Source organism: Diadema antillarum, unplaced genomic scaffold (genome assembly GCF_040938485.1).
Source record: "Diadema antillarum isolate AM-2024a unplaced genomic scaffold, OU_Dant_1.0 seq00001284_RagTag, whole genome shotgun sequence".
NCBI lineage: Eukaryota > Metazoa > Echinodermata > Echinoidea > Diadematoida > Diadematidae > Diadema > Diadema antillarum.
The window spans coordinates 723,906-742,342 of record NW_027272063.1 but is presented as its reverse complement, the minus strand read 5'-3'; the positions used below and the strand labels follow the sequence as shown (position 1 = coordinate 742,342).

The 18,437-nt window shown below is 38.1% G+C and overlaps 2 protein-coding genes across 2 annotated transcripts in view; one reads left to right on the top strand and one right to left on the bottom strand.

Moving 5' to 3' along the window:
- The window catches only part of LOC139745665 (uncharacterized), a 30,119-nt gene extending 12,204 nt beyond the window's left edge, over positions 1-17,915 (top strand). The window contains exons 5-9 of the mRNA XM_071656060.1: positions 12,096-12,274; positions 12,989-13,228; positions 14,313-14,395; positions 15,225-15,442; positions 17,415-17,915. Of these exons, the coding sequence (XP_071512161.1) occupies positions 12,096-12,274; positions 12,989-13,228; positions 14,313-14,395; positions 15,225-15,442; positions 17,415-17,915 (1,221 nt within the window). The remainder of the gene's footprint in view (positions 1-12,095; positions 12,275-12,988; positions 13,229-14,312; positions 14,396-15,224; positions 15,443-17,414) is intronic.
- LOC139707924 (putative nuclease HARBI1) lies at positions 7,345-11,487 on the bottom strand. The gene is made up of 4 exons (XM_071619918.1): positions 11,122-11,487; positions 8,929-9,195; positions 8,306-8,442; positions 7,345-7,630 (listed from the first exon to the last, which is right to left on the bottom strand). Exons 1-4 carry the CDS (start codon positions 11,485-11,487, stop codon positions 7,345-7,347), a joined length of 1,056 nt encoding a protein of 351 aa, XP_071476019.1.
- Positions 17,916-18,437: the final 522 nt, after the last annotated feature.

The window sequence follows — 18,437 nt, the reverse complement described above, 5'->3', positions numbered from 1 at the left end:
TCGCCATACATAGGCACGTATGTTCATTTTTTAGACGCGCCAAAGGGGTTCTTTGATGTTTGCGTTGTATCAACTCGGCCCAAAACTGCGACCAGCCAGAACATGATGCGCTCCCATACACGCTTTACAGTCCAGAGGGACAACTCAGCCCTGCCATCCAAGTGGGCCGAGTTGTCCCTGAGTCCGAGTTAGCCTGACCCCGATCAGATAAGTTCAGATATGCAAACATTTATTGTTGATATTTTGCATTTTTCATCGTTATCCAACGAATATCTTGTTATTAAAGCATTATTCATTACATTCTTTTAGGCATACATGCACATTTTTGACCGAAAATTTAATTGACAGATTTGCAGGCACACCATAACTATGTTTTGCCTCAAACTTAAGTCCATTTATTCTTTTGAAGCCTCTGCTGTTTTTTATAATGTTTGTACAAATCTGTATCCGATTTCAGTGTAATTCGTTACAATGATTGCAATGAACAAATATCTAAACCCAAATGACACGAAACATCAACATCGTACAAAAATAACAAAAAAATCACACAGCTTAGTGTTGAATCAATGCATTTATTACAGTTGGGCAAACAGCCTCTGTCAAAATAAACATATTTCTTTAATATCTTGGTGCTGTGTCATTAGTCATTGTAATGGCTTTTTCTAAATAGAATTAAGCTTTGGTGAGTTGAATTAATCACCAAAACAAGCACACTAAAGATACATATACATGTAATCTACACAACTCTTCAATTTCCAGATGTTGTATTGGTGCAATTGATAGTTGTATGTACAGCCTCTGCAATTTTTTCCAGTCATATCCTAGCCCGGTGTCAACAGTGATCATAATGATTGCTATGAACAACCAATTAGTCCCAGATGAATTGAAGCAAACAGCATTTCTTTCAAAACAACACATTGATAGTATGCAATTGATACACCTTAATCCCTCACTAGATCATATAAGTCCTCATATACGGATTCATAATTCAAATTACTTTTGCAATTTTTTCCAGTCATAACCTAGCCCGACCGTCAAAAGTGATCTTAATGATTGCTATGAACAACTGATTAGTCCCAAATGAATTGAAGCAAACAGCATTTCTACCGAAACAAACACATTTAAAGCATGCAATTGATACATATTTAATCCCTCACTAGGTCATTTAAGTCCTCATACATGGATTCATAATTCAAATTACCTTTGCATGTTTTTTTTTCAGTCATATCCTAGCCCGGTGTCAAAAGTGATCATAATGCTTGCAATGATCAACAGATTAGTCCCAAATGAATTGAAGCAAACTGCTGTAATTTACACAACTCTTTGATTTTCAGATAATATTGTATTATTGTATTGGTGCAATTGATAGTTGTACGTACAGCCTCTGCAATTTTTTCCAGTCATATCCTAACCCAGTGTCAACAGTGATCACAATGATTGCTATGAACAACCAATTAGTCCCAGATGAATCGAAGCAAACAGCATTTATAATGAAACAAACACATTGATAGTATGTGATTTTGATAAACTTAAATCCCTCACTAGATCATTTATGGATTGATAATTCAAATTAGTTTTGTGTCATATATGATACCTCTCATCTTATACAAAACTTCTAACATGCAGATGATTGACTGAGTTTATTATTGATTGTAGGGAAACAGCAAATTGCTTTTCCTATTGAATGTAGGGCAACCAGAAAACATGCACAAATTGGCAAATGTATTGGAAGGAGGGATCCTTTTACCATTGTGATTGCTACAGATAACTGAAATAAGCAGTATATTACATAATGAGGCAAGACATGGCCTCTAAGCTCTATCGACCAGAGGGTTCAACCACACGTCACTCAGAGATCACAATGTGTTACAGAAGCAGGTGTTCCCTTTGTAGGTAGTATCAGTGTATGAGCAGACAGTCACAGTGTACTGGGTATTGGAATTTTATTCCAAGTTCTGGCCAAACATAGTCATCTATTAAAGTCTATCTCTCTCAACTATAAGTGTATTGTTCCCTGTGTGATATGTACGCATAGCATGTCAGTTCAAATATGTTGACTGATGTTACAAATGTTACAAATCAACATACAAGTTACCGACTGTTGACACGTTATGTTACATGCAGGTGGAGGAAGCCTTGAAATCAAACCCTTGATGGAGGCGGTGCTTGAAGTGTTGGCCAAGGAGGCTGTTGTAGGTGTAAAGGGACAGGAGACTGAAGCGGGGTTCAGTTCATCTCAGGTTGGTAAAGTGTTTTGTGGCCATTTATCATGTTTTTTTAATGGGCCTTTTAATGTTTATTGTTCAATTTCACCAAAATGAAGTTTCCAACAAAACATTCAAATTCCTGTCATTTTCTAATCAAGAAGTAGGCCTTTGTGTTCATTTTTTTATTGTAGGAATAAACCATTGTAAAAGGAATTACATTTTGATTAAAAGACTTGAATAATGAATTACTTTAATGCATCACTATTTCGTTCAAAGGTTTATTTCTGTTTCAAGTTATATGTCATAAAATTGATAGCTAATAAGGAAAGATGCATGAAGTAAATCCCAAAAGATAATCTTTTAATTGATAATTGTGTAAGAATAGTCATCTTCAATACATAACATTAGCTATTACCAATTTGATTGTGTTTACCGTTTGTCCCTTTAATAGAGCACCAACGAAAGCGAAAATGACACTGCCTCAAATCTTTTGAGGCAGCTGCTTGAAGGGACGGCATCCTCCCCAGTGCTCCCGATTTCCACTCCAGTTCAACAACCAACTCCCATAACTCCAGATCGTCCAGCTTCCCTTCCCCCTGCAACTGATCCCCCTGCAACCCACCCGACAGCATCTCTTCCTTCTGCAACATGCCCCTTTGAAATTCCTTTCCCTACTCCACATCCCCCCACGACCCATCCACCTGCTAGTCAGCAGCTCGTTGCGTTGGAAAGAGAGCGTCTTATTATTTTGAGGCAGCAAAATTCCCACCTTGAGAGAATAGCAAACTCTCTTGATGTTATTGCTGCTGCAATGTCAACACCTAACTTGTGTTAATTCTATAATGTTCTTTTTTATACCATGAATGTAATTGCATGTGTTGAGATGGGACTGCAGTTTGCCATATTTTCTGTGAGATGATGACAAACCTGTTATGAATTGTGCAACCGAAAAATGACATTTTAAAAGAATTTACATTTTATTGGATGTTAATTGGTTTTGAAAAGGCTTAGATATCCAGAAACAAAGAAATCCTAGTGACAGTTTTATTCTCATAATAGGACCATTTACTTCATTATTTGTTTGGATATCTGTGCCACTTACTGGACAAGTTAACTTTCATTCATACATGTGGATTTAGTAAATGCAAGAATAAAAAGGAGATCATATCAGTGAGAGTTTTAGGAAAATCAGACAATCCATTAAAAATTTACAGATTTTTAAGGTTTTTGCACAATCACTGCTGAATGAGAAGACTACTACAGTGTGTGATGTCACATGCAAACAACGATATAAAAAATATAAAAAGAATTTCACTTTTTTTGAAAAAAAGTTGACATTTCCTCGACTCATCATTGTCATAAGTTAAGGGTAATTTTATTCCCCCTTCCCTTTTGAAAGAAGGAAGTCAAGTGTTCTTTGACTATGCGAGAAAAGTGTGAATATCTTGATTTTTCTTCTTATTTTCTTTACATTGTTCTACACAAATGGCATCACAAGCTGTACTAGTCTTCTCAACTAACAGTGAAGAAGCAGAAACTTCAAAAGTTGATGACTTTTAAAATGATTGTCTGATTTCAATCAAACTCTTGCTGATGTATTCTTCTATTGTATATTGCTGCATTCACTCAATCCACACATTTATGAAGGTGAACTTGTCCTTTAAAATTGGACTTCTATATTTCTAACTTTGACATGCCGTCAATCCCTCGTTTGAGGCGAGACCCCACTTTAACGAAGCTGATGGGGTGCTATACCCCCCTAACGATTCTTCGTTTGATCGTTGGTAGTCGAAGTATTTGTCCATTGCAAATTAGCTTTCTGCTCAGGCGTGACAAACCTGGAGGCCAATTATAAAGCCAGGGTTTAATGACTACAGCAGCTGTCGTATTACGTAAGAGCATGATAAGGATATCTGCCTGTGGCAGACCATTCAAAGTGAACTCAATTTTCTCTATCCTTTCTAAAGTTTTCAATTTTATATTCTATTGAGAAATTCTATGGTCATCCATTTTACATTTCGAACGAAAAAAATTGACCCGTAAATAACGAAAATACAGGAATAAGAAGGAGCTACATAGCCCATGCCAAAACCAAAACAATCTCCTCCTATCGCGGTGCCCCCCCCCCCCCCCCCCCCCCCCCCCCCCCCCCCCCCCCCCCGTGGCGCTGTGGCAATGACTGATGCTTAGATTAGGCAAGGGTCAAGAAACAGGTGTTTTATATCTTTGGTTTTTAAGTCATTGATTGCCAAGATATACACTGACATTATTTACGGGGGTGTAGCCTCTTCAAACGAGAGATTTGCGTCATGAATACCTCTTCAAGCAGTATGATCTTTATCAATCTTTGCAAATGGTTTGTGATTATCTCACAGAAAGTTTCAATCTGCATACCCCAAATCACCTCAATCTATTCCATCTCTTTACAAATAATGTTAACTGCTTATCCATCACAACATGCATAATCTGCATCTTCATATTAGTTCATGGGGCATTAAAAACAAATATAAACTAGAGTTGGAATTTGTCAGCACTGACAAATTAGGTGATCCGATCTATTTGGAAATCAATGATTTGAGTCCTGATCCCAATAGGCATGACCATACAGGTTTCATATGTGTTTAGGGGACATTGGCCGTGTGATGTTTGGATTCTCATTTAAAAGGGAGTCGGACCTGCCATCTTTGGTACCGAATTCCGTATACACTAATGAAGATACAGAATGAAGTATATTTGACCTTTGACCCCACTTTGCACTGCCAAGATGGCATCTGAGCAAAAAGTGGTTATTTTGTGAAATGATCCTTGTAACATGGTCTTTTGCGTGTGCAAAATATGGGAAAGCTTGGACATGTATTCACCAAGATACAGGATGAAACATTTCTGACCTTTGACCCTAATTTACCTACACAAGATGGTGTCCGATCAAGTAGTTGCTCATTTATGAAATATGTATGTGACATGAACTAAACATATGCAAAATATGGGGGTGATAGGGGCTGTTTTTCTTGAGTTATTGCAAGGACAGTTGCAGAAAGAAAGAAATACCTCAATACATCGAAGATAAGCTTTAATTTCAACCAAGTTTTTCGATGTGGTATGAAAAAATGGAGGGTACAGCTACAACGTATGAAATTCTGGGAGAAATTCACCGAAGCATAAGTGAGCTAGTGCTCGATAAAGATAGTCATGTCAATTTTCATTTCCAGAGAAACTGCACTCCCATAGAGATAACACGTAAACTGGTCAAATTTGACAAGATTACTTTCAATCCATTTTTACGAGGTGATGCCGTCTTCCAATTAAAGTTTTGCTAGAATATCGATGAGAGCATTTAATAAGCTACAACATACTAAAATCTGGGTGAAAATCTGCAAATTTGTGGACATTACGTCACATATTATACAATATACAAGAGGAAGTATTCTTGACCTATGACGCTACCTTGCACAGACACGATGGCTTCTGAGGATAAAGTCATTATTTCATGAAATGATTCAGGTAACATTGTTTGATATATGTGTACAATCTCCCTTCTGTAAGGCCTATTCTAACCGAGATACAATATAAAGAACTTTTGACCTTCATGCCTCATTTCCGCAGCCATATCTATGGAAAATATGGGGGCAATATGCTATGTATCTGCTACGATAAAGAAAAAGATGCTTTCGATCCTTGTCCCTACTTTACATAGACAAGATGGCTCCTAATTAGAAAGTTGTTATTTCATGAAACCTTCCATATGGCTTCGGCTAAATGTGTGCACAATATGGGAGTAATATGACATGTATACAAAGGTACAGTACAAATTCTAGTCTTGACTCTTCCTTTGCTCCAGCCAACATGTCGTCTGATTAAAAAAGTCGACATTCTATGAAATGATCATGATAACTTGGTCTACGTATGTGCACAATCTGGCCCCCGTAAGGGACTGTATAATAACCAAGATACAGAAGAAAGAATTTTTGAACTCGTTATTACAGCCATGATGGCAGATGACCAAAGAGTTATTTTATCAATGTATCGTGGTCCATGTGTGCAAAGTACGGGGGTGATACCACATACAATCACAAAGCTACTGAATGAAGTATATTTGACCTTCAACCTCCTTTGCACGGACAAGATTGGGTCTAAGCAAGAAGTTGTTATTTTGTGAAATGATTGTTGTATCATGCTCTTTAAGTCTGTAAAATATGGGAAAGATACAACATGTATTCATGAATACACAGTATTAAACATTTATGACCAATGACCCAAATTTACCTACCCAAGATGGTGTCAGATGAAGTAATTATTTAATGAAGTGATGTACATGACATGTACTAAGCAAGTGCAAAATAGTGGGGTGATATTGAATTTTCTTCATTTGCTATTGCTAAGAAAATCACAGAAAGAAGAAATATCTCCATACATCGAAGCAAAGATTCATTTTCAGATAAGTTTTTTGATGTGATCCCAACATATGATGAAAAATGGATAGCCCCAGGTCTCGGCTAATACATGTACATATTCATCGAAGGATAGTGAGCTAGTACTCTCAGAAGACAGTCGTGTCAACTTTCATTTCAAGAAAAAATTCACTCCCATAGAGATAACTGGTCCAATTTGACAAGTTTAATTTCAATCCATTTTTTTCGAGGTGGTGAAGTTATCCAATAAAAATTCTGAGGTATGGTTCCAACGAGCTGAAATGGACTGAAGATCAATGGATTTTACTTATTCATTTTGTTATTAAGAGAGCATAGCTGCTAGTGTGGACATTTTAGCAATTCAGCTGGCCCTTTGACCATTGCCCTTTGAAATCTTGGCCCAAAACTTTCCCCAGCGAATTTATCTGAAAATGCATGTACATGTATGTACGCTATATGTTGCAATGAAGTACTTTCAGGCAATGCATGTATATAGGAGTTATTGTGATGTTTTTAAGAATTTGACTTTAACCTTTAATCTTATTGAGCATGTGCAACCAGGAGTTGATAGGCACAGCTCTGTTCACTATTTTTTTTTCTAATTGACACTCTTCACAAGATAGATTTTGGAACAACTTGACATACGGATAACCCCCGAACCCCAAAAGTAACACTTCATGGCTGAGGCATAAAAGCACATGTATGCTGTACTTATGGTCCAAAGAAACCTAGGCATCAAATGCACGGACTATCTCTGCTCGCACAGCTGCGGCTGCTGGGTCCGCATTTCTGTTGACGAACTCCATTGCAGCATCTTCGTTGGCAGGTGCGAAGTCGTCATCCATGTCGTGTCCACCCAGATCCTTTGAGATGTTAAACAGGACACACGCTGCTGTGATGATATTGCAGGCTCGCTGGGGGGAAATTTGCAGTCCATGGCCGATTAAACAACGAAATTTGTTTTTGATCTGGCCGTTGAGTTGCTCAATGATGGACCTGGTGTGAACATGTGCACTGTAGATTTGTAGATGAAATTAGAAAAAAACAAAGAAAAAATGTCAACATTAATGTTGTCTTACCCTCCTACAAATTGAAAATGAAGACATTTTTTGCCCAGACATCAAAATATAAAGTGAGGCATTTTCACAGTGAAAGGGTACATTACATTTATATGCATAACCTCCTGTACAATGATGTATTATACAACACTGTTATAAGAGGTAATTGTGTAAAATGCCACAGAATTGCTTGAAAGAAGCTGTCTATCAGAATTTTGCCAAAATAAATAATTTTGGAGTAACTGTATTCAACTGTAAACAGATATCTACCAATATATATTAGTGTTGTAATGAACAGATCTTTTTTTTTTTCCTAGATAGAGTTACAGTACAGTGAAGGTCGTATATACCGGTAAGCCTTCTTCATTTTTAGTTTGGTCTGAGGGTGTAGTACCACAGTGTGTAATCATTCAGAGAAGAAAAGATTGAATACATTTGTTGATGTAAAAGAAATACAAAGTAAATGATAGCAATGCAATACACAAAGATAAGATATCTGTGAAATAACTGCAGTGTTCACCATTTTCTAAAAAAAAAGGAAGATGTTATTCAATGAACACTATGTCATGTTATGTTTTGAAAACATGTACCATAATATTTACTGTAGAATTTGACATACTTGGTTACTTACTGGTTGTATGCATGTTCTGCTCTCGTTTGAGGATTCAGTATTGGGGTCATGAGGTATGGAAGCAAGGGATACCCAGAATCTCCGAGCAGTATGCCTTGAAGTTGGCCACTTTCAAACTTCTGGAAGAGTCTGCTGTTCTGTGATAACAGTTTGTGATACAATACAAACTTGTAAGAATATAAAGTAATGCTTTTGGTTTTTTGTATTCAGTCAACCAACAATTATTTATATTTTTATATATAAGTGTGACTTCAATTATGACATGTTTTTCTCTTTTTTTTTGAGTGAAGGTAATATCAGTTTTCTCACATTGACTTTTCAAATTTTATTGCATTTAGTTTCTTATTTTGTTTCATAGTATCATTGACTCATTGCCTAAGGAAATATACATTGATGGCCTTGTGCTGCAGTACTATTTCTTGTTTTAACATCATCAAGACTTTTAAAGCAATGTAAATTCTGAAAGGTGCTATTTCATAACAGCTAGTGTCAAACTCATTTAAATTGTAATTTGTCATGAAACTGTATCAACTCTTTCGATACATATGGTCAAGTTTGTGAGATTTAAAGCAAAAAAAAATGGTGCATTTTCAAATTGTATTATCATTATCGAGAGAACTTACCTGAAATATGCGGCTATCATGTGTGCTGCCTGGCCATCGCGCAACACAGTTGGTTATCCTGAACTTGGCATCGCATGCCAGCTGAACATTTACTGTACACCTTCCCTTACGATTTATGTAAACATATTCGTCTTCCCCGAGGTGGCATCCGTGGAGACTGACATGCGTGCAGTCTATCACGCTTACGACTCTTGGGAATCCCGCAATGTTGTGAAACTGCTCCACAGTTGAGGCCACAACTTCTGGGGCATGGGGGAATTTGATGACCTGAAATGTGTTGACAAGACAAATTGTTCTACATGTAATTGAACATTTTAAATAACATCGCAAAAGGTCTAGAATACAATACTCACAGTATGTGGTACTTACATCTACGTACGTGACGTTTGTATTATTGTTGTCAGTTTTTTTCTATACCGTGTATATTCATGTACTTTTTCATTACAATGATAAGTTAAATGAAAAGTTATTATGATGTTGAATAAATTATTTCTTCACATCATTGACACCTAATAACTTCATATTATTTCATTTTCTCTTGTACAGTATACTATGTGTAATTGTGTGGTTACATATTTACAGATCTATATCTATATCTATATCTCTCTCTATGTATGTACATGCAATGAATTTTTTCATTTCTTTGTGTGGGATGTATGTGGTGCATTCAGTATATGTGTGTGTATCATGATTCACTGCTTTAACTTTGCACATCTTATAAGTAGTAACGCTTTCAATGGAGTGCGTACACATTTGACACATGTTATTGACTTGTACATCAATGTATGAGAGTGGAAATGTTTTTTGTTTTGTTGTGCTGTTAAGTATTTGTGTGGTGCTTTGTTAATTTCTTCTTTATGGGGGCGGGTGCTACAGTTTGGTGTGTAGACTTATGTGTTCTATATGTATATATGTGTGTATATACATACATACATATATACATGTAGAACATATGACGAATTTGTTCGCAAAAACCAATAGGTCCATTTTTGAAGATTTTGAAGTACTGTCTCTGTCATAAAGTACAAAATAATACCTTTTTAAATGATATATTGGTCACTACACATACAGGTACATTTTTGAACTTATGGTCAAAAGAAGCGAACATTTCCTTATTATTCTCTTTATTTTTCTTGACCTTTAATCGTAAATATCTCAATTTGGCTAATATGGACTTATCGGTTTTTGCAAACAAACTCTTCATAATTAATACAGATTACAGGGTATTGTTTTCAATTGTCTAGAGGTATTTCACATACATTGTAGAATGGGTAATAAGGTAAATGATTGTGGTCATATTATGAAAGTTATTAAGAGACATTGATGTCTCTAGCAAGTTATTGGAGGCAGATTTTTCATTTAAAAAAGTTATTAAGGATTTTGAAATATTTCATTTAAAAGATGTCATATTGCACTTTAAAAAGTATGCTTTAACTGTACATTAAAAAAGTATAGCTGCGTGCTTTAAGTTTACACTTGTATTCTGATGTGTATGAGTGTGTGAATATGATGCTAATAATGACATTCAAACATTTTGCCCTAAACAGTGTTTGCAGGGAAAAAACTTTTTTTTTAAATTCTAAATACAGTAATAATAATAATAATAATAAAAAGTTGCTGGATTAATTGCTGCCCTCTCAGGCCACGTAAACGTAGACGACGATTCGATGATCACAGGAGATCGGATACTGTTCGATGCGTACACCACCACTGAACTGTAGCAGAAGTTCAGAAAGGCTCGATTTGAAGGCTGACAAATTATCATAATCAAACTGAGTTAGTGTTCTACATCTTCCTGAACTGAGCTAAACTGACTGTCTGGAAATTCTGCAAGTGTACTAGTTCACTACTGGACATTAGACAAGGCTAGGACTGCTGAGTTACAATTGAATGTTCGCTTCAAACAACGTGGGAAAAATGTAGTCAAGGCAAGGCAAGGCAAGCAAGCTGAGTGTCAGCTGCAGCGTAATGACTATTATACTGTGTAGTAACTACGGTAAACATTCGTACAGGTACTCTTAGTCCCAGCCATGGTTGTTCATGGTGGCGACTGCCACGGTGGCCTTCATAATAAAGTTTAGTTCAGAACATTGCTAAAATGAATGTGGTGATATCAATAGCGACTTTATTGAAAGTCGGTATCTAGTTCTAGAATACAAAATAAATTTTACAAAGGCAAATAAATGTACTAACGTTGTTCTTCTGCTGGCACAAGGCCTCGGCAACAGCATGCACGCACCGGGAGACTGTGCTGCGGTGTACACCGTGAATACTCGCAACAGAGTCAAATAATGAGCCGGTAGCCATGAAATTCAGGGCAATTAGAACTTGAAGTTCAGTAGGGATGGCATGGCTCCTTGCTGTAGCGCGCTGTAGATGGTTGTCCAGCATGTTGACAATGTGCATGATACCATCCCTACTGAAACGATATTTCTTTCTGAGTTCCTCGTCAGTGAGGGAGTCCAAGGCAGAGAACCTTTGTTTGAAAGTACGATGAGGCCGAGGAGCTTGATGGAGTGCCTCCTCCTCCTCCTCAAGTTCTACCACATAGGCAGCCATTTTGATTGTGCTGTGACTGATTGCTTGCATTTGATCTACATCAAACGCAAAGTTGCGTTTGATCGCAAGGGACTTGCGTTTAAACGCAACTTTGCGTTTAAACGCAAGTCCTTTCAGCAACAGACTTGCGTTTAAACGCAAAGTTGCGTGGGATTTCCAGGACTTGCGTTTGATTTTTGGAGTTGCGTTTAAACGCAAAGTTTCTAGCAACGGGGCCAAGATCTTGTACCATTAACATGCATTACTGAGTCATAAGATACAAACTGTTAAGGGGAAAAATATGTTTGGACTTTATTTTTATGCCTTACGCAAAGAAATCTGAAGACTTAATGTCATTGATACATTACATTGTGTATTATGATTATCAAAACTTTACAATGACTGATATCACCATCAGTGCTAATGTTAATGAGAATGTAATATCTTTTTTTTAACCTTTTTGATATACAACTTGAAAAAATAAAAACAGAAGCAAATGTAAGATCGAAAGTAGATCAATGTTGCAAACCATGCGATTAAATATATGCTGGGATGGAGATTGTGAATCCAACAGGGGCATTTTGTAACTGAGCAAAAAATAAATTGCCCGGTCGTTTCTTTTTATACAGAGGTCAGATGTGATGTGGAAGGACAACTACGGCAACCTCCCCATCCACATAGCGGCCCTCAATGCCCTGTCAGAGACATGCTGGACTCTATTGGAGATGAGCAACTGTAAGACCCTCCTCGCCCCCAACAAGGAGGGCAAGACACCGCTAGACATACTGAAGGAGGGCAGATCTTTGGCGTAAGAAGATTTACCTCGTATTATCAGTGCAGCAGCCCTGATACACACTATGCAGATTCTAACATTTTGTTTTATTTTATTTTATCTCAAAATGTGAGGGTGATCCTCACCTAAGAAAACATCCAGCAGCCCCTGATAGCTGTAGTAGTAGTAGTAGTAGTAACAGAAGAGGTTTTAAGGATGTCAGCAGACCTTGTTGAAGGGCAGAAACTACGTATGGGGGCCCCTGTACGCATGGACAAGCGCATCAGCATTACGTCCCACATCTCTTCATTGCGTGAGATTTTATTTGGCCAACCAGGCAGGCGGGTCTGCGGTATGCGTTACTGTGCACCTAAGTTATGTGCTTAATACATACGTAATTTGTTCTTGCCCTTCGGGCAACACGTCATTTGACATCATGGAACCTGTCTATAGTTATTGTAGTGGAGGTAGAAGTATTGTTGTGAGTAGTGGCAGTATTTGCTGCAGCAGTATAATCATCATCATCTGTAATCATATGAATTGTTCATTCTTTCAATCACTCTTTTCTTTGTTTCATAACTTTTAATTCAATTAAAAAGAAAGCCAAGCCAACTGAATAAATCTCCCATGATGAGTTATGAAAAGAAATGAGAGGTGAATAAAGGTTATCAGTTGATAAAGCCATATTACTCGGAGCAAAGCAGGCTGATATACCCTTGAATAACCTTCCCTGATTGCTCCCCTCCGCAGCCACCAGTACCTGTACAAGGAGCTTGCCTACTGGTCCAAGTCCAGGGCCCCTCACCTGCCCCCCAGAGGCCCGCTTTCCTCGTGGTACTCGCTGCTCTTTGGACCGTTCACCGGCTTCGCTACCATCGTGGCTGTCGGTTCCCTGCTGGGGGACTACAGCGGTGTCGCCATCTCGGTTCTGACTGCCTTTCTTGTCTTCCTAGTTAGTAACCAGCACCACAGAATCTCACACATCAGCAGGTATTACTATATAAAGATTCATGAGTTGTGAAGTCTTGGTGATATCCACTGCGGATGTCTTGTTTCAGTGAGTGTGATTGGTTGTAAGTATCACATGTTACAAATGAATGGTCGAGGCATAAAAATGTAAAAATGTATCTGTTTGTCAATGTGTCTGTATATCTGTCTGTCTGTCTCTGAGTTTGTAAGCAATTCATATAAGTTGCTCTCTGGCTAAAAATCAATCAGTACAAGACAAAAAAACTTTAGTTTTCATGCTTTGACTGGTTGTATTGTAAATTTCTACATAGTATTTCAGTGAGTTTCTCTAATAAAATTTATGTAAATTTCCATTTCTGATTTCCTGAAGTTTACATTTACGGATGATTATCAGGAAATAATAGAAAAATGTTCACAAGTTTTTACTCTTTTCGCATCAAACAGAGAATCTTGGACATGCCATTTCCATATGGAATGAATTCCACAGATAAATAGCAGTTTTATATTTCCTGAGATTTCTCATGAATATTTGCTATGGCACATAGGACATTTCATGAAGCATCATGCATACCAAGAATAAGGGTAACATTTATGCATCATGCTCGAGATGTTCAGCTCAGTGTGTTGCTTATCTTGTGTTTGAATGAAAATGTGAGCTGTGCACATCATGAAATAGCAAAGTTTGTGAAAATGGCACCAACAGAATTAGAATAATAAAGGAGGAAATAAAATTATTACATAGTACTGACGATGTACATGCAATTTGTCATGTTTGAGCTTGCTTTATATTTGCATGCTCAGGACACCCTGAGGTTACACAATCACATTGAACTGGGTGAAAGAAAAAAACACCCTAAGTTTACTTACACCTGAAGCAGTGAAGATATCACAATGATGAGTGAAGTGATCTTGTTCACTCTTGAGTTTCTAAACTTGATCAGCAGTATAGTAGGTCGTATTGCACCGTTGAATAAATTTGTATTTAGGTTGTTTTCATGTGAAAAACCCCCCAAATAAAACAGTGGCAAACAGTGAATAAGAAAGATTTCAACAGAATAGTGAGGAGAGCTTCTTACCTGCATAATTTTTCTGATTTCTGTTCCAGGTGGGCAAATCCCGTACAAGCAGGGGCTTTTGCTGCAGGAATTAGTCACACCATCATTTGCTACGTGTACAAAGTGCTACCAGATATCCTTTCACAAGTGCAACAATGGCGGAAAAAGTGACACAGTGTGATTTTGCCATTTCCTAATTCAGATTCATTTGAATGGAAAGTCCCTACACAAGAAAAACTTTTGATGAAAGTTATACCCATTTAAGCATCAGAATATCCTATCTATTGATATCCCTCAGTGTAAGAGGTGTCGCCACCTTTTGGCAGATGAAGCACACTCAATAAAGTTGAGCTTACATATCCAGTGTCAGAAGATTGATAAATCAGTATGATTACCCACTGAATGGAGAGTGATTGTGAACCCGAGACGTTGTTATGGCTCTAAAAGGACCAAGCAATGTTACACTCAGTACAATACTTGGAATTGGCATACATGGTTACGTGACACTAATATCACTAGAATTGTTAGCCTCGATCATGGTGCATGAATAGTGTGGCTGCTATTGCAGCTCTGGTCTTAAAATACTTTCTTCACAGCTTATCTTAACCCGGTGAGGATGGGCTAATTTTGATACTACAGGCATTTCCCATAGACACTTGCCCGAGTATTCTCGGGACTTGTCCTCAACGGGTCAAGATCTTTTCATGGACCTTTAGGGACTTGGGTTTGATAAAAAACACCTGATGTGAATTCCCTTTGTCAAAATCTTACAGAAATATAAACATCTTGGTGAAATGGTAATCAGAGCAAGGTTTATAACACACGATCTTTGAATAGTGATTTTTTTTCAAAGCCTAAATTTGACACTGATGACTTTTCCTGCATGACAGAAATTAGTTAATTGGTCACACAAACCCTTCCCAGGTCAAAGTTGACTTCCTTGACATTATGATGATGTCCACTGCTCTGGCCACACACGGTCAATCTTCAACTCGTCATCCTCATCCCAGCCCTGCTGGTCATGCTGACCCTCTACTACCGCTTGCTGACCGAGGACCCAGGCACCTGCAAGGTCTCCCAGACCGCCGCCACTTCGGGGGGTGGACCTGGGGCAGTGCTGACCATCAATGACCTCGCCAAGGGGCGATGCAAAATGGATGCCTTCTGCGTGACGTGTGAAGTAAGCACAAGATTTTCGATTTTTCTCCCACTCCTCCAGCTCTTTCGTGGTAGAGGCTTAAAGGGATGGTACAGTATTGGTGGAGATGAGGATTGGGCTTTTAACTTTTTGCAAGATATCAAGAAACCACTTGTCAAATAATACAGAGCATACCATTCCAAGAGGAATTCAGAGTTTATTTGATGAAAATCGGTTTTGGAATGGCTGAGACATCCAAAAACAAAGTAAAACAAAGTGATTGTAATAAAAAGTTGGTCCCACCTTTTATTAGCATTGCTCTTTTTTGGGTATCTCAGCCATTTCAAAAACCAATTTTCATCAAGTAAACATTGAATTCCTCTTGGAATTATGTGCTCTTACATATTTCATAACAGGTTTCTCATTATCTCTTACCCAAAAATGTTAAAAACTGGAAGTTAGGTCTCAACCAAAACTATGCGATCCCTTTAAGCTATTGTTGGAAAGAAAAACACATGCTGTTGTTTTGTGTGTATGGGTGTGCGTATGTATGTGTTTGTATTGAATACATTTATTTCTTTTAAATTTGCTTAAAAGGTAGTCTTTCGGATGCATCCAACGTGATCAATGAGAACTAATCACAGGTCAGGGTATTCCATGAATATGAAAACAAATGTTTCAATAATACTTTAATTACACAAGAAACATAAATTATCATCATCATACTCTCTCATCGTGCAATAGAAGTTAGTGTAGTTTTGCCCAGTGTTTTGTTTCTATGGCGATGACTGTCATTTCTATCTGACAAACAAGGATGTGACATGCTTTCATCAAGAGATGCCATGCTAATGTACACTACACTGTCATTTCAGTTCATTATTAGTTGAGCATACAGTGTGGCTAGGAGAAGTTGGTGTTCATTTAATGCCATCCAGTCTACTACAAAATTGTACATTACTCCTTCCACCCAGCTATGTACAGACACATGCATATACAGAATGGAAAAAGAGGTTGTAGGATACAGTGTTTGTATATCCAATTGTCTATGCAGGGCTCAACACTGACATTTTTCTCTGGTGACCCATTTGGCCCACTAAGATTTTGAACTCTAGAGTTTTGGTGGTCCAAAAAAGAAAAAGTGGCTTGAAATGAAAGTAATCACAACATTCCGTTTTGAATCCCAGTTGTATGATTGGGCCACTAACTGTTTTGGAAGTTTTAGTGACTCTGGGCCACCGAGCCACTGCTAATATCAGCCCTGATATATGTTAGTGCAATCCTATCCTGTATTACATTGTTGCATCAGCAGCTGGGTGCTTGATAGGCATGTGCGTAGCATGGTTTGTAAGTTTGGTTTGTAATGTTTTAAATGCAGAGCTGCCAAGTGGTATTTGTTTATGACAGCCAGTATGCTTTTCTTCGTGAAAGATAGTGCAATATTATTCTAATGATTTCGTTTCTTACATTGATTTAGCGTGCTTAGTATGTGCAAGTTTTCAGTTCTTCAAGCAAAATAAGTTTGGTTGATATGCCAGTATGAGTTAATGATTAGTTTGCTTTTAATGTTGCTACATTTGCATGAAAGCTGACATGGTCCTCCTCTTGTTTGGATGGAATGATCAGCATTTTGGTATTTATACTTTTCTGGCTTGGATTTTCATTGAATACATTCGGCATGCCATCCTCTTGGTTTATCTTATGTAACACTGATTCTATAGATATATTTTCTGTTGCCATAACATCATCACTTATACATGTTGGTGATAATTTGGGTACAGGTAATTAATTTTCAGAGTATACATTCAAAATGTGTATACTGCTACAGAATTTGTAAACCCATTACACAGTTAACTTGATTATTACACCATACTAAGAAAATATAATAGCTATGGCACGGGATTGACATTCACAGGGTAGGTAGGTAAAGAGTTCCCACCTTTTTTTTTTCTCTCTCTCTCCCCCTCCTCCTCCTCCTCCTCCTCACCCCCTTCACTGCCATCGTGTCCATGCTCAGCTGATCATGCCAGAAGATGCCAAGCACTGTCGCATGTGCAGGCGCTGTGTCAGCGGCTTTGATCACCATTGCCAGTTCCTCCTCACTTGCATCGGAGGGCGCAACCACCGCCATTTCGTGATCTTCATCCTCCTCACCACCCTCATGCACATCTCGTTTGTCGCCCATGCCGCCCTCTACCTGTTTCAGGGCCACGCCCAGCTGGAGTGGTGGCCGTTCCTGATGGCCGTCTTCTACGGCGAGGGCTGGGTCTGTGCCCTCATCGCCCTCAATGCCATTTCCTTCCTAGGCAACGCCAACCTGTCCCGTTACCAACTCAACGTGGTCTCCTACGGACTGACCACCTTTGAGGTCATCTCAAGGTCCAGGAGGAATCTTCCAAGACTGTCCTCCCTGCCCGTCACCAGGAGGGTCAGGCTGAAGAATATCATGGCATTTTTGATGGGGCGCCCACCCTATGCCAAATATAGTGATAGCAAGCCGAAGGTTTTCGGCGTATGAGGAGACAGACATTGTGTTCCTGGAGACATCTATCTGTCCTGTGTTAGTATCATCTGACTTAAACAAACTTTCACCATTGCCATTCTTCTGTGTATTACAGTTGACATGTATTGCTGTGTCATTGCAGTTGTGTGTTTGTGTAACTTTTTGCATATTTGTGTTTGCTTTTGTTCAGTTCTTTGACCCCTCAAGCCACTTAACATATACTCTTACATACTAGGAAAGCATCTACACTTAATCCTTCCACTGAATACCTCACATGTACCAGTAGTTGTTGCTAGGTGGTTGTTGTTGTTTTTTATGTGCGTGAGTGTTTTGTGTGTTTTTTTTGGTATGTAATTTTTGGGTGGAATTGCATTAATGCTTATTTTTCCTTTGTTTTGTTTGCTGTTCCCCTGAAAAAAACAAACAAACATTTTATAGGTGCTGTCTTTTAAAAACAAAAAGCAAATGAGCAATATATACCAACATAAATGATTGTGGAGATAGAACTGTACCTGTGTTCCTTCATAGCTCCTGGTT